General features: G+C 44.6%; 1 protein-coding gene across 3 annotated transcripts in view; it reads right to left on the bottom strand.

Annotated features, from left to right (window-relative positions):
- Positions 1-16,246, bottom strand: part of ENTPD3 (ectonucleoside triphosphate diphosphohydrolase 3) — a 47,116-nt gene extending 30,870 nt beyond the window's left edge. The window contains exons 1-4 of one of the 3 annotated variants that reach the window (XM_033212118.1): positions 16,051-16,246; positions 11,245-11,322; positions 10,408-10,459; positions 5,910-6,037 (exon numbers count right to left, since the gene is read on the bottom strand). In XM_033212118.1, coding sequence (XP_033068009.1) covers positions 5,910-6,037; positions 10,408-10,459; positions 11,245-11,322; positions 16,051-16,125 — 333 coding nt within the window. In that variant the 5' untranslated portion in view covers positions 16,126-16,246. The other 2 variants (XM_033212119.1, XM_033212120.1) reach the window with 2 other exon arrangements.
- Between the last annotated feature and the right edge of the window lie 895 nt (positions 16,247-17,141).

The raw sequence follows: 17,141 nt of genomic DNA, 5'->3' as shown, positions 1-17,141 counted from the left end.
GACTTTGCTCTGTGAGACTGGAGAAACAGCTGTCCATCTGGCACCTGCTGATGTAGGCCCACCTCTACTGACTCACACTCTTCTAGCTCTACCATCATTCACTCACATTTTTGAAAGTGGGAAAAATGGTATTTAACCAGTTTTCAGAGCTCTTTTGCCTAAACAGTGAAACTCAGTGTGATTCTTTTGGGGGAGAGGGGATGGGAATCAATTTCAGTTCAGCTAGCCAGTTGATGTTTGGATAAAAAGTAATAAGTAATCCACTGTCTAATGCAATGTCAGAAAAAATCATGGCTTGAATGTGGATCTGAAGCAGTGGGTTAACTAAAAGGAAACAGTCTTTCAGTTTAGAAATGTATAGAATCAGGAAATTGGCTAAATTACTCTGTATCTAACAGCTAATGCAATTAATATTAACTGAAAGGGCCAGTCTCCCTGGTCCAACACTTAAGGATTGGGTGATCTGTCTAAAGCAATAGCAAAAGCAGAGTCATAAGGTCAACTTTCTTAGATTTGTTTATTATTATTATCATTATTACTATGATAATAAGAATAGTAGTAGTAATAAACCTTGTCTGGCACTTATTCTAGGCACTGCAGAAAGTGCTTTGTGTTATTGCCTGTATAAGACATATGTCATATCATATCATATCATATCATATCATTCGACACATGGGCAAACTGAGGCTTACAGTAGTACATAAATGCCCAAGATCACAGACCTCGGATCAAGCCTGAGTCTAACGGACTCTAAAACTTGTACTCAGAGCCATGATGTTTTCACTGAGCTCCGAGGAAACCAAGTCTAATGGCGTGACTGTTCAGTAATCAGGCGCTTTGCAGACTTTCTTATTTAAACAAAAAGTCCCTTGAAAGTAAACTCTTAGTTCAGGGGTGTGCAGATCTGGCTGGAAAAGAGGACCCATTTTTATAAGGAGCCCAAGTTTTTCTGAAAAGAAAAAAGAAACTAATTATTCAACTCTTGCTCTCCAAGAAGTAGACCAGGGTGGGCTACAAGGCACCAGAAATCCAGGCTGATGAGCAAGGCTCAATGAGGGAATGATTTCAACACAGACTGGGCCAGTGGTTGTGCTTTGGAGAGTAATGGCTGAGCATGGGAGTGTAGACTCAAATGGCTTATGGTCTTGGACCTAGTATGGGGAACTAATGTGGGCTGAGCAGGTCACAGTGGAAAAGCCCATCCTTAAAACTTTAAGACTGTGCAGAACCCATCTTCAGCAGTGACATCACATGGCTGCAAGAGGCAGTTCGATAGTATCGATTATTGGGCTGAGAGGCTCTAAAGTTCTAAAGGGTAGGGAGGGCGAAGCCTCAAGAGGAAGGTGTTGGACTTCATGATAATAAAGCGTGGGAGTGGGGGCTGAGTGAAAATTACAAGTGATGGCATCATGTTTACTCTTCAAGCTTGTGGAGCAAGTCAGACCAGTAACACAAGAGACTTGGACATTTTTGCCCCTTGACTGCGTTTTAATAGTTCTGCCCATAACCTCACATAAGCCAAGGTTAGGCAAGCCAAGGTTAGATTTAATAGCCAGGTATGACCTTGCATGAGAATCCTCTGTAACATTTCAGGGCCCTCCAGATAGGCTGTTGTAGAGATGGCCCTTTAGAACCAACTGTCAGCTGCACACAAAAGCAAAACAGGGCTCATGGTATAAAAAAAAAAACATAACAAATAATTTAAAATCCCTTGTATTTGGTCAACTTCATCACCTGCAATGCTCTTCAAGACAAAAAAAGACAGATCTCTCCATATCCTGAGAAAAACTGCATGTGGAACACTCTCTTCCAAAGCTGTCATTCTGTTTCTGGTTCAACTGGCCCAGAACATCTGTCTTTTCTCACATTTAATCCACCCAATTAAGCAGAATGGACCTTCCGAGCTCATCTTCCCATGTTTTACAATTTCCTGCCCCTCGCAATGGTGGCCAGGGTCTGTCAGCAAGATTCAGAAGAGATTTAAAATCCCCTCTTTGAACTGCCTGCTAATTGGTGGAAGGTGTGTCTCCTGGTTCCTCCAAACCCTTGTTTAAGACCACTGTTGTCTGTTCTCTTTTCTTTCCTTTACACCAGTTCTGCTGTTTTCAATCTGTGTAACTACGGGAAGCTATTTGCCCTTTCTTTTCCTGTTTTCTCATCTGCAATACAGGGATAGTAACAATATTATTTACATGGAGTAGTCACTGGCAATTCTCTGCCCACATCCCCTCAGACCTTACTACTGTGATGTACAACCATCCATCTTTCACCTGCCTGAAGGCTTTATCTAGTGGCCTGAGTCTACCTGATCACAAAATATGCCAGAAAGACTAGAGAGTTAACATCCAGGGAGCAGCCTCTCAGCTAATGACTGATGGAAGCTGGTAGATAAATACGCCCTTGAGTGGGATATCTGGGAGGTACACGCCTGTATGCCCCTTGATATGGGACAACTTTGAGATCTCTGTACCATCTCACAGGGTTCCAAGCAGGACTGAGTCCCAGTTGCCCGCAGTGCTGACCTGCTGCATAACAGGCTCTCTCTTGGCTGCCTGACCCATCTCAGTTCCCTAGTCCCGCACCAGCGTTTCCTGGGATCATCCCCAGATGATCTACTTGCATGTATGTCTTTGACTTGGAGAGCCCAACCTAAGACAGTAGCATTCAATGTGTGTGGTTTTCTCCTTCAACAGTGCCCTCTAGACTGCCCAGGGATCTATTTTTCTCTACTCATTTTACTAGTCTTCCATCTGGTTCCTCCATGTCCCTCCAGCAAGAACAGAGGACTTGCCTGTTACTGTCCAGAACAAGTAGAAGCCATCAGCTGGCAACTGCCTTAACCAGCCCATTTCTAACATTTGTAGGATTAGAGACAAAATTTTATGAATAGAGGCTTCTGCCCTGTCCCTTTCCCAAATCTGTTCTCTTCCCACCCCTGGCAAATCTACAGAATAAAGAGCCCATGCATCTGTGTGGGGACAGTTCAGACTACACAGCTATGCTCTGTTTACATTCGCTGTAAGCAGCTGCCTCTTGGCCACCCCTCAGACCACTGGTGATGTCCACCTTCTGGAGGTCCATGAAGATCCTAGATTCTGAAGTCTTGGGCACCACAGTGTGTTCTAGAAGGGGAAGTATGGGCTCTGGGTAAGCATATTCTTTTGGGTAATAGAGAGAGATAAGCCTGAAGTGCAGCTAGAGCTGGTCTTTCTGAAATGTGGGGCTCAGGGCAGGCAGCCCAGCTATCAGGGTCTAAGGGTGGCATTAGGCTTAACTCCTCGCCCTCAATTCAACAAATTTTCCTGCATCTGCATCCAGCCTCCCTACCTTCACTCCTGTGCAAAGCAGGAAGTGTTCTCCTATCTGAGGTCAATCCCTTCCCTCCACTTGGCTCTCCATTCAGAACTCAGAGTCAGGGAGAAGTGGGAGGCAGTGAAGAGAGCCCTGGCCTTGGGAACAGAAGGGACCAGGTTTCAGTTCAGGACCTGTCATTCACTGACCAAACCTGTATTTTCTCACTTTCAAAATGGCAGTCATGGTGCTCGCTTTGCCCACCTTCTATGGTTGGCATCAGACCTAAGTGACATAATCAGGGACAAGTGCTGACTTAACTGAATAGCACTATACGAAGTGTAAAGAGATATTACTCTTAGTTGCAGCTGGGCGTGGTGACGCATGCCTGTAATCCCAGCACTCTGAGAGGCCGAGGTGGGTGGATCACCTGAGGTCAGGCGTTCAAGACTAGTTTGGCTAACACGGTGATGTACTAACATGGTCTGTACTAAAAATACAACAAAAAAAATTAGCTGGGTGTGGTGGCGGGCACCTGTGATCCCAGCTACTTGGGAGGCTGAGGCAGTAGAATCGCTTGAACTGAGGAGGTGGAGGTTGCGGTGAGCCAAGATTGCACCACTGCTCTCCAGCCTAGGGGATGGAGCAAGACTCTGTCTCAAAAAATAATAATAATAAAATAAAAAACATATTACTCTTACTTGCAGTCCCTATTTTTTTTTTGAGACGGAGTCTCACTCTGTCGCCCAGGCTGGAGTGCAGTGGCACCATCTTGGCTCACTGCAAGCTTTGCCTCCCAGGTTCATGCCATTCTCTTGCCTCAGTCTCCTGAGTAGCTAACTGGGACTACAGGTGCCCACCACCAGGCCCGGCTAATTTTTTGTATTTTTAGTAGAGACGGGGCACCATGTTAGCCAGGATGGTCTTGATCTCCTGACCTCATGATCCGCCTGCCTCGGCCTCCCAAAGTCCCAATTTTATATACAGTAGTTTATAGAAGGCAGTGCCTAGAGCTTGGGAAAACAGCTTCTTTTAGGTCTTAGCTAGTATCTTTGGACAATCGGGTAATTTGCTTTCTTCTCATTGGGTGATTGCGTAAGATTGTGTTTTTTTTGTTTTTCTTTTTTATTCATGTTATTAATGAGGGCTGAGATTCTTAAATAAAATATCTTATCAAGGAACCAAATGCTATTATATTATCTAATGGAGATTTTACTCTAATCTTTTAGAAAAGCCGCCTTAGAATGTTAGCTCAAACCCATCCTTAGAATCCAAAACAATATTAGTTTCTTTTCTTTTAAAAAGTCTATGTATTTCAAATATTACCTTTGAATAGTCACTAACAGCAGGAAGATATGGAAAAGACTTGCGAGGTCAAGTGTAAAGGTTAAATGAGATTCAAAGAACATGGCTGAATTACCTGGTCCCTACAGCACAACTAAGAAGGGTTTGTACAATTTTAATTGAGTCAAAAAACAAAGAAGAGTTATAAAACAGAGACTATAAATGGACCTCAAAGCCTAAAATATGTACTATTTGACCCTTTGTGAGAAATGTTTGCTGACCCCTACCTAAAATGATTGAAAGACTCATCAACTTGCTTCACCTTTCCTTTGTCAGCCTCTCATGGAATCACCTCCTGTCTCCAAGGGCATCCTCAGAGCCAAGCTTGGGGGATATATTATGATTCTGAGCCTAAAGATCATTTGAGGATGGACTTGTTGAGAGTTAAGAGGGGCCTCTGGGACTAAGCACAAGGTCCTGAGTAATTTTTTTTGGTGGGGTCGGGGTTGTTGAGCAAAGTGTTGGAAGGATCACAGCACATGTTCTAGACTCAAGAGTAGCAGCACAAATAGAGCTCAAGGAGACCTTCTCAAGTTCTTGACTTTTTTATTCACTCAGCCTAGGCCAGAAGAGGTGCCTGGGTCTCCTGGTCTTGATTTATTTTTTCCTTTTTTTGGAAATTGTTTTTTTGGTAGAGATGGAGTCTCTCTAATTGACCAGGTTGGTCTTGAACTCCTGGGCTCAATCAATCCTTTGGCCTTGGCCTCCCAAAGTGCTGAAATTACAGACATGAGCCACTGTGCTCAGCCTTGGTCTTTACTCATTATCAGGGTTGTGTGCTTGGGAGAACAGATAAACTGGTCAAAATGGAAACTGCACTAACCGGTAAATTTTTTTTTTTTTTGGTAGAGACTGGTTTTACCATGTTGCCCAGGCAAGTCTCGAACTCCTGGGCTCAAGCGATCCACCTGCCTCAGCCTCCCAAAGTGCCAGGACTACAGGCATGAGCCACTGCACCTGGCTGAACTGGTATATCTTTGATAGCTATCTGCAACTCTTGGTTACAAATTTTAGCTTTGGAGTCAGAAGTCAAAGCAAGATAACACAGTCCTTGGAGAAGGTGTCACTACCCTCAATTTATGGCCTCAAATATCATAAACCCAACATGTCCAGACCTTCTCCCTTGAGTCTTACACTGCCTTCTCCTGGCTGCAGCCAGAAATGAGGTGGTGGGGGGAAGATTTTCTGCTCTTCTAACTCATGGTTTTGGAATAATTGATTTCTTCCCCTTTATGCCCATTTCTTCCCTTTGTTGCCAGTCCCTTCACACTTACCTTCAGTCCTGGAGGGAGGACCTCTTGTTTGTGGATCTGGATGACAGTGATACTCACAAGCACCACAATACTCACAAGCAAGACCACCAAGGCAATAATGGTTGGAGTTCGGTAGAGGGCCTTGAGGCCTAAAACGAGAAGACCCAGAAGGCACTTGAGGGGAAGTAAAAACCAGGCACTGGTATTCTTTGTAGAATCGATGGACTGGCCCCATAATCATATGCATAAACCACTTTCTCTGGTGTTAGCGAGACCCATACTTCTAAGACAGAGTAGCAAATAAGCTCCCCTTCTCCCCAGTTTTGAGGGAAGGACAAACAGTACGCATTTGCCCTTCCTCACAAATTGTGTACTAAAACAGTGTTGCAGGGAAGGTATGCATGGTCTAGTTTTCTGATATTGTGGTACAATAACATTCGTTTTACTTTTTCCTTCCTTCCTTCCTTCCTTCCTTCCTTCCTTTCTTTCTTTCTTTCTTTCTTTCTTTCTTTCTTTCTTTCTTTCTTTCTTAACAGTGTTGCAGGGAAGGTATGCATGGTCTAGTTTTCTGATATTGTGGTACAATAACATTCGTTTTACTTTTTCCTTCCTTCCTTCCTTCCTTCCTTCCTTCCTTCTTCCTTCCTTCCTTCCTTCCTTCTTTCCTTCCCTCCCTCCCTCCCTCCCTCCCTCTTTCCTCTTTCTTTCTCTTTCTTTCTTCCTTTCTTTCCTTTCTTCCTTCCTTCCTTCTTTCCTTTCTTCCTTCCTTCCTTCCTTCTTCCTTCCTTCTTCCTTCTTCCTTCCTTCCCTCCCTCCCTCCCTCTTTCCTCTTTCCCTCTTTCTTTCTCTTTCTTTCTTCCTTCTTTCCTTTCTTCCTTTCTTTCCTCTTTCCTTCTTTCCTTCTTTCCTTCTTTCTTTCTTTCTTCTTTCTTTCTTTCTTTTCTTTCGATGGAGTCTCATTCTATCGCCCAGGTTACAGTGCTGTGCCGTGATCTCGGCTCACTGCAGCTTCTGCCTCCCAGGTTCAAGCGATTCTCCTGCCTCTGCCTCCTGAAGAGCTGAGATTACAGGTGCATGCTACCACGCCAGTCAATTTTTGTATTTTTAGTAGAGACGGGGTTTCACCATGTTGGCCAGGCTGGTCTCGAACTCCTGGGCTCAAGTGATATGCCTGTCTTGGTCTCCTAAAGTGCTGGGATTACAGGCATGAGTCACCATGCCCAGCTAACATTTGTTTTAATGGAGATTCAAAAAATCTATTTTAAAAAAATTAAATGATAGAATATTTCATTTAAAAATAATCTCAGTTAAAGAAAAAGAAATTAGGCTGGGCTGATGGCTCACCCCTGTAATCCCAGCACTTTGGGAGGCCGAAGTAGGCAGATCACTTGAGGTCAGGAGTTCAAGACCAGCCTGGCCAATATGGTGAAACCCTGTCTCTACCAAGAAATACAAAAATTAGCCAGGTGTGGTGGCATGCACCTGTAGTCCCAGCTACTCGGGAGATGGAGGTGGGATAATTGCTTGCAGCCAGGAGGTAGAGGTTGCAATGAGTCGAGATCACACTACTACACATCAACTTGGGTGACAGAATGAGACCTTGTCTCAAAAATAAATAAATAAATAGATTACTAAATAAACAAAATAAAAAATTAGCACTATACTATACTGAGATGATTTCACTTATTTGAAGTTCTAAAGTAGGCAGGTAACAGGAATCAGAATAGTGATTGCCAGGGGGTGGAAGTTGGGGCAGGGATTCACTGGGAAGGAATATGTGGGTACTTTCTTGGGGTAACAGCAATGCGCTATATATTATAGCATTGTGGGGTATATGGATGTGTGTATTTGTCAAAACTCATCAAACCTTTCAAAGTCCTTTGGAGAAAACTTGAAAATGAAAGCAAATCAGTGTCTTAGGTATAATTTCCCTTAAAAAAAAGATTCTTATAAATTACCCTTACTATTCTAAAAACATACTTTTAGAAGGCAAGAAAACCCAACTTAGGGGCACAACTTAAGATCTATCCATTTCACTGAATAGAAGTTATACCTAATTTTTAAAAAAGATAAAAAGACATTCAATGAAAATATTGACTAAATAATAATCTTGGACTGGGTATAGTGGCTCATGCCTGTAATCCCAGCTTTGGGAGGCTGAGGTGGGAAGATATTTGAGGCCAGGCATTAGACACCAGCCTGAGCAACATAGTGAGACCCCATCTTTACAAAAAATGAAAAAATATCAACTGTGCATGTGGTGCACGCCTGTAGTCCAAGCTACTCAGGAGGTTGAGGTTGGAGGATCCTTTGAGCCCAGAAGCTCAAGGCTGCAGTGAGATGTGCCACTACACTCCAGCCTGGCAACAGAGTGAGATCTTGTCTCTAAAAAAATAATAATAATAGTCTTGGTAGAACTATTGGGACATAAGCACAAATGACACCCAAATGGTTGAAATATGATGAACACTAATAGAAGGATCACTAGATTCATCGAATTCCAATATATATCTAATCAATTGGCTATCTAAATGTAAATTAATTAAAATAAAATAAAATAAAAACGCAGTCTCTCAGTCTTACTAGCCACATTTCCAGTGTTCAATAACCATGTGTGGGCTAGTGGCTACTATATTGGACAGTGCAGCCATATAACATTTTCATCATTATAGGAAGATCAACTGAACAGCAATTCGACAGATCCTGTCTTATTCCAGAACATTATTCCTAGATCATCATAACCTATGCTTTACCCCTTCATTATTTCTGTAAGACATTTTCCCAGAAGAAAAAAGGGCGTGTCTATGCACCCAGGAATAATTAGATTCAGCCCATAAATTCAGTCACATCACAACATTTGCTACAGGAGGGCAGTCACGCAATAGGTCTTCGTGGCTCAGAACAGCTAACTCTTTCCATCTCAACTGATTCCCCTGCAGTGTAGCTGCAGTCACAGACATTTCTTGGTGTCAAAGTTGGTCACTTAACACCTTAATCCTCCTACCTTGTCATTGAAAGTGTAAACTGGTACAGCATCAATGGAGGGCAGTTTGTCTATATTTATCAACACTGCAAATAAGCATGCCATCTGACTCACAATCGAACTTTTGGGAATTTATCCCATAGAACTAGCTCCACATGTGTAAAATGACTTAGACACAAGGTTACGCATTACAGAATTGTGGGTAATAGCAATGGAAAGGAGAGCCAACTGCCATGGAGTTGACCTGCAGAGCATATGAAGAGGTCCTATATCACTTTTCTGTGATTCCAAATAAAAGTACAAGAACCAGCCAGGAACCAGTTAATCCACAGAGGCAAACTTTTGCATCAGCTTTCAAAGAATGCATTTGTCAGTGTCAGTTATAGAAGTTTAAGGGATTTTTTCCCCCAATAAAATGTGGTAGAAATTTAATCTGCCAAGTTAAACTTTGCCTTTGGAAGGAATGTAACAGGTTAGTCTATATGAGTGATATTACAATCTCTGTGTTAACATTTCAAAGTGTTTTGGGGGAAAACCTAAAAATCAAAAGAAAACAGCTCCCCACGTGCAATCTCCCTTTACAAAAATAAAAGTTCACATAGATTGCCCTTACTATCCTAAAATCATATCCTTTTGGAAGACAAGAATACCCAGTTTAGGGGCATGACTAAAGAATGTCTATCCATGGGGAAGGAGTGTGATATGTATGCAGTTTCCTGACCACAGCTACGTGGCTGGCCTCCTAAGTCTTCTGTGTTTCAGCAGTTTTCAAGTAAAAAGCTATGATTACCTTAAGCAAACCCTTGTCCCAGCAGAAAAGCTTATTATAAAGCAAAATGGATGAGACCAGGTCTTATTCATTTAGGAAATGCAGCCTAGAGCTGTGCTGTCATTAGGGCTGGACAAACATGGTAATTGCAAGATACCTACCTGAGCGTGGAGAAGCCAGAGCCTTCTGGGCTTCCACATGAGCAACTCCAAAAAGTACTCTAGAGGCAGGCGGGGCAGGCTTAGAAGTATGTGTGTGTGTGTTTGTGTGTGTGTGTGTGCACGCGCTCGTGCCTGCGAGTTTGAGAAAATCCCGCACTCCTGCCTGCAGTATCAATCATAACAACACTGACCCACGGTGAGGGGTGGGGGTGTTGTAGGCACTGTGCCAGCAACATTTGGATGGGAATACAGGAAAGATCCAAGTACTTTACAATTGATCACAAAATCAACAATACAGTATTCTAAAGCAAACCTTACATACAGCTAGGTAAGGGAAACCACAAGGGCCAAATTAATGGATTATACAAACCGGAAAAACCTTTTAAGTGAAACATGCATGTTAGTCCTTGTTTTGTGTGGCTTTGATGAAGAGCATTACTTTTATTTGAGGAATGCCAGTGGCGAAACCCAGTTGAATACTGAGTCTCAAACCAATAAAGTTAAACAATAATTTGCAGGGGATATGGATGAAAAACTGTGGGCCGAAGCTAGGATTCTCTTGCGATTTGGCAAAGCCACGCTTGCTGCCTGCTGAGAGACACTAACCTGCTTGCTCACATGGTTGGCGGGTCAGCACAGTGAACATCTTTTCTCCCAGCTGCAGGTGAAAGAAGACAGGATGTCAATAAGTCCACGGCCCCCGACCTCAGAAGTTTAAAGAACGAGCACAGGTTCAGACAAAACCCATTTTACTTCCTCCAAATCAAAACCTCATCCCGGGAAAGGTCAGCCCAACCCAGGACTTCAGAGACAGCCCCAAAACTGGAGCTTAAATTCCATGTCATCTCCCCAAATGCAAGGAAATCAAACATAGATTTGCTGAAACTTCAAACTGAAAAGATTTTCCGAAAAAAAGGTCTTTTTCTGCAGATTGTTCCACCTGTACACACACCCAAGAAAGAATAAATCTTCCCCCTATTATTACCATTCATAGGGCTGAGGCGGGGCTTTTCTTCAGAACATCAGCAAGGAAGGTTTTTGTGTATTCGTGGATCGCGAGCCTGGAGCCTCTCTTTAAAGCCCCGGGAGGGGAGTCTTTAGCTGACGGCTGGAAATTGCAAAGGGATGTCGGGGCCCTGGGATCCAGCCCCCACCAGGATCTGGGGTCACCGCTCTGGACTGCGTCTCTGCATAGCCGCAGGCATCTAAGCGCCCAGCACATCTGCGGATCCGTGCAGGCAGTCGGTAAAGACGCGCCTACCCATCGTGGGCATGGCAGGGACCACCTCCCCCCGCCCAAGGATTTGGGGCTCGCGTGCTTCAGTCTCTTCCTCTGGCCCTCTGAGGAAATCCGATTTTGTTTCCTTGCCCCTCAACTCTCAGTCTCACGCAGCACCCCCGACTCCTTCCTCGGCAGCCCAGGCGCGGGTGCCCTGACCTTACCTGTGCGGAGCCGATTCGGAGGAGGCGACTAGCGCTGCCGCAGAATCTGCCGGCGGCCAGCGCTGAGGAGGCGTCAACCTAGAACACGGGAGGCGGTGCCGGGTGAGGCGAGGCGGCGGCAGGGGCGGGGCGGCCTCCGCCTGGGACCTCCTCCCGCGTCCGGGTCAAGGCCAAGGGCCTCTTCACCTTCTTTTCCGGTTGCTCTCACCTTCACACCCAGCCCTCGATGGAAGGGGAAGGGAGAGAGAGGGCGCCTCTTGCCGAAAGACCGACCCTGCCTGCCCCGAGAGCCTTCTGTCCCCCTCCAGGTCCAAGCCAAATAGCACTTCACCTTTCCTCTTTCAGTTTCCTCCACACTCACCTCTACCTGAAGTCAGAGAGGAGGAAGCCGCCAGGCCTTGCCCTGAGAACCCACTGGAGCCTATGTGGGTGAGGGGGAAGGGAGGTGTCTATTATCTGACTTCCTCTTGCATCTGTGTCAAGACCAAGAACCTTTTGATCTGTTTTCTAGTTACCTCCATTGTCACCCCAACCCTAGGTGAAGGGAAAATGGGCACAAGGCCAGGCAGGGACTGGGCACTCTGTGGGTGTGCATGACCTCATGTGGTCCCCCGGTGGGTGGCTCCTGTGGTCCATCTCTCCACGGGGTTGAGTGGAGTCAAACACCTGTAGTGTTGGGAGTGAGACCAATAGGCAGGCTGGCCCCTAGGTCACTTGGGCCTAAAGCACAAAGTATGGCAGGCACATTCCCTTTCATATTTAGCAGAACCGCCTTGGCCATGCCCAGGGACATTCTTGTTGTTTACTGAACAATGCTCTGCCCTTTTAACATGGGTATCGTAAGGCCAAAATTCAAGACAAGTACAGCCCGGAAGAGGCAAAACAGAAAAGATAACAAAAAGGCAGCATGCGGGCTGCATTGATCCAAACACCCCAGGAATCTGTCTCAGTGTACAGCAGCAGGCAGCTTCCCTGCTCCTCTGAGTGACCCCAAAGACCCTTGGAGTGATCCCAGCAAGAGGCTTAAGCAGGCCCTGTTTGACCATCCCTCCTTGTGTTTCCTGCATGTCTGGAAGGAAGAGCTGAGTCCCTGGTTATACCCTGCGATGACCTGCTTTCTCCTAGAAATCCACTGATTTCCTGTCCTGTGCAGGTGGGGCCAAAGTCCCTGAGACAAGAAGTCCTTAAAATAGGAATGCCCCTGCTTTGAGACCTGTAAGCCCAGAGAGGTGGGCCCCAAGCCTGAGCTATGTGTATGTGCTTGTGTGTGTGTGTGTGCACGCAAGAGCACCATGGTCACTCACCCAGAGTTGGATGGAGGTGGACCCCGTTGGGGGACTGGGACAGGGTCTGCACTGGGGGTGTCAGACATTCAGTGAATACTTGCTGAATTAAAAGACTTGTTTTCTTTGAAAGCTGTGGGCCAATGTAACGTAAGGCATATGGCTGGCAGCTGAGGTCTGTCTGCACCCGGGAGGCTGTAAGTACACAAACAGCTGCTGGCAGTGCACCCAGACCTGAGCTCAGTAAGATAGCCTCAGTGGGTGAATGACTAACCTTAGCATCCCCAGTGACTTCCCAGGGGCTGGGAAAAGGTTTCCAGGCCTAATGAGCCTTGAAATGCAGTTAGTGCTAGTATATAAAAATAACAGAGATCAGTCCATGCTAGCTTTCCTCTCTGCTTGCATCAACCTACAGACCTTGTAAGTGTGAGCATCAGCCTCCTTTGAGAGCCCTGTTGTCTCTAATTCTCCTTTTATTTTTCCAAGCTTTTCTGGAAACTCTCTGCTCCAGACACTGTGTCAAACTCTTTTGCAGCTTCCAAAGTAGACCTAGTCATTCAAAGGCATTTCCTCATCGACCTTCCACATACAAGAACACACACACACACACAGACACACACACACACACACCTTTGTGAGTTTTCCTGATTATAAAATAATACAGATTTGCCTTACCAGTTATCAAAACATATTATAAAGTTACAGTAATAAAAACAGCCTGTCTTGAGCACAGGAATATACTGAGAGATCTAAAGAACAAAAAAGATAGGCCACAACAGACTATTGGATATAGGATTATAAGATAAAGAAGAGGTTGAAATAACATATTATTCAATAACTGGTACTGAAACTACTGGCTCATTTGGAAAAGGATTCTAATTACTCATCCTCCACAAAAATAGATTTTAGGTGGTTTAAAAATTTAAATATATAAAATAATTTAATGTGCTAAAAAAAAGTAGAAGAATATTTTTATCATCCTTGGGAAAGAACAATCTCTTCTACTATGTGGTCAAAGCAGGAAGAGAAATAAAGTCAACAAATTTGAATCCATGAAAATGAAAAACAACTGAATAGAAAGACACCACCCACCGCAATACCCCCCCCCCAAAAAAAGATAAATTCTCAGGAAATACCTAAGAATGTGACAGTAAAGACTTTAAAACCATAAATATATACTAAAGTCTATATAAAAATATGAATATCTGAAATAGAAAATGGGCAAGTCACACGCACTGGCCAATTTACAAAAGAAATATGAATGACTGACTAACATGGCAAAGATGCTTAATCTCATTATTTACCAAAACTGTCAACTAAAACTTTGGTATATTTAAACAAGATTTAAAAAAAACTGATTAGCTTAGCAAAGTTTAAAAAGATCTAGGCCAGACTCGGGGGCTCACGCCTGTAATCCTAGTACTCTGGGAGGCCAAGGTGGCAGATCACCTGAGGTCATGAGTTCAAGACCAGCCTGGCCAACATGGTGAAACCCCGTCTCTACCAAAAAATACAAAAATTAGCCAGGCGTGGTGGTGCATGCCTGTCCCAGCTACTCGGGAGGCTGAGGCACAAGGATCGCTTGAATCTGGGAGGTGGAGGCTACAATGAGATGAGGAGCTGAGATTATGCCACTGCACTCCAACCTGGACTGGACTACACAGCAAGACCCTGTCTCCAAAAAAAAAAAAAAAAAAAAAATCAGTGGTGCTTGTGTTGGAGAAGGTGCCAGGAAACAGGCCCTCTTGAAGCATCTGATGTGTGCCATGTCCTCCCACTTCTCTAGATACTTTCGCTGGTTCATGCTCCTTTCCTGGGAGTTTCTCAAGACTCAGTCTTCAGGATTATTTTCTTCTCAGTCTGTATTCTCTTCCTAGGTAATCTCAGCCATTCCTATTGATTTGTTTTTCTAAGACCACCAGAGCGGGCACAAAAGAACCAGCGACTAGGCAAGTGTAGGAGCAAAACTGCAAGTTTATTTTGGTCACCTAAGGTGTGGGGAAGAGGTCTGTCGGCCTCCGGCAAAGAAGGCCAACAGAGTCCCCCGGTGGGGCTCTCGGAGGGAGTTCCCACAGTCCCGACATCCCAACAGGAGTGGGGCTGTGAGAAGGCCACGCTTGGCTTCCCTCCGGAGCGGCTTTTCTAGGAGTGGGAGGGCAATAGGCGGGGCACGGGCGTGTCGGGGGGCGTTCCGCAGGTGCGACCAGGTAAATGTTGGTCTCTTCGGATTGACATCACCTGGCGCATGCCCAGTTGGTCTGCACCTTCCCGGGCGCCGGCTGCATTTTCGCGCGCGGGGGAAAAGTTGGTGAAGAAGAACCCGGAAGTGCACCATCTTGCCTCCGTTCATCCAAACACCTATGTCTTCTGTTTTATTCACAGAAGCTCTCAAATACAGGGCTCAGGCTTCCGCTCTTGGTCTGTAGACCTAGAGAATTGTGTTTTTCATCTTTCAAGTGTCATACAGGCACCTCACATTTACAGGGTTTCAAGCAGAGCTCCTTATCTTCCCCTACCAAACCATCAGCTCCTCAAGCATTTCTCATCTCGGCACTCCCCAGTCACCCAGGTAAGCAAGCCAGAAACCTGAGCGTTGCCTTTAATAGTCTTTTCCCCACTCCGCACGATCAATCAGTCACTAATTACTGCTGATTTTAACCTCTTAATCGTCTCTCCAATATGTACTTCCTTCTCTCTCTCGGCCACCATCATGGTCTGAGCCAGGATTTCTCAGTTGGAGCACTATTGATATTTCAGGTCAGATAATTGTTGAGGGAGCTGTCCTGTGTATTGTAGGATATTTAGTAGCATCCTTGACCTTTCCCTACTAGTTGCCAGTAACATCCTCCCACACGTGGTGTGACAATCAAAAATGTCTCAAGACATTGCCAAGTGTCCTCAGAGGAGTGAAATTTCCCTGGTGAAAACCACTGATCTAAGCTACCATGCTCCCTCTTCTGGATCTCGGCAACAGTCTCACAAATCTCTCTGTGTCCATTTTCTTCCTTTCTGATCCATTTTCCCAAGCCACCAGGCCCCGTCTCTTTAAAACCCAGATCTCTCTGTCAAAACTCTCTGTAAAAACACTCTTCTGTGCTGTCTATTTCTTAGTGGATTCACAACCAAATTCTCAACGTGATCTAGAAGGCCCTGCAAAGTATATTCTCTATCTCTCTTTCCAGTCTCTGTCAGCCCATATTACTTCTTACTTCATGCTCTGAAGACAAACCAGCCTTCCTTCAGTTTTTCAAGTATATCATGTTTACTCCTGCCATAGGACCTTTGTACATTATTTTCCTAATTAGCACCTGTTCATACTTTTTTTCTCACCTCAGTCATTTCACTGATGCTTTCCCGACATCCCCTAATCTGGATCATACACCCAACCTGGGTCAAGTCCCTCAATTATGTGCTTTTAAATCAGGCATTCCTTTCTTTCAGCTAGAGTTTCATTATAGCCATTCTTGAGCAAATGACCCCTGTTGCCTATCACCAAAGCAGAAGTCCCAGGATGTTAACTTACTGTATGGTTTGCAGATGTCCATGTCACCAAGAAAGATGATTCACACAGGCACTGGATGGAAAACACTTTACTCATATAGAGAAGAGACGGAACAAGATTAGCTTCAGTGATGACTGTGAGTCCCCATGGCTGCAGGTCTTACCCTCTAACTGATGCAGGAAGATGGACTGCATACACCGCTCTGTTGCTGCAGGTGAAGATCCTCAACCCATCCCCCCTGGGGCCAGATCTGTAGGAAGCTGGAGGTGCACTTGACGGCTGTTGACCCATGCACTTGAGAACAAAGAAGTACACATGAAACCCGGAACAGGGAAAGTTATTACAAAGCAGAGATATGCCTAGCACAGGCTATGAGGACTCTTTATCTCTGTGCAAGAAAATGTTCCAGGGGTCCCAGGCTACTCTTATGTAACCATGCAGGGGGTGAGAAGCTGTGCACAACTGCATTTCATAACAGGAATTCTCTCGTTAGTCTTTCTCAACTAGCTTTCGTAACAGGGATTCGCTCAGTATTTCTCTGTCCACTAGACAGTAAACCATGTGCGAGCAGAAGTCATGCTTTCCTTACATCACTTTTGCATTCTCAGTGCCTAGCACTGTTAACTGTCTAGTGAGCACTCAGTAAATATGTGTTGAATGAATAGGATGCTCTTTTATAGATTAAGAATATTAACTCTTTTAGTACCTTATGTGATAAATACTTTTCTCCAGTTTTCTATTTAAGACTCAACATTTTACAAGTGACTGCTATCTCTCTGATTGTATGTTGAGGCTTGTAGTATTGGAGAAAATTCATAGCTAACTATGGACCAGAGGGACAACCAAGTTATCAGAGAGTGTTATACCGGTAGTTAGGAAACCTGGCTCCTAGTCTCAACTCTGCTAATTACCAGCAGATGTGCTATCTGAGACATATCTGTAGACCTCTAGGATCCTCAGTTTTTTCATCTATGAAATGAAGGCATTAAATGAATCAGACAGCCTGTGATTCCATTATTTTTGAAAGCACAAGGCTAGAGATATATATCATTAACACAAAGGGAATAGTTGGAGTTTACAGAGAAAGTAGAGATGAACAGGAGTAAAGGGCT

Source organism: Trachypithecus francoisi, unplaced genomic scaffold (genome assembly GCF_009764315.1).
Source record: "Trachypithecus francoisi isolate TF-2019V2 unplaced genomic scaffold, Tfra_2.0 Lachesis_group0, whole genome shotgun sequence".
Lineage (NCBI taxonomy): Eukaryota > Metazoa > Chordata > Mammalia > Primates > Cercopithecidae > Trachypithecus > Trachypithecus francoisi.
This window is presented reverse-complemented; position numbering and strand designations above follow the sequence as displayed.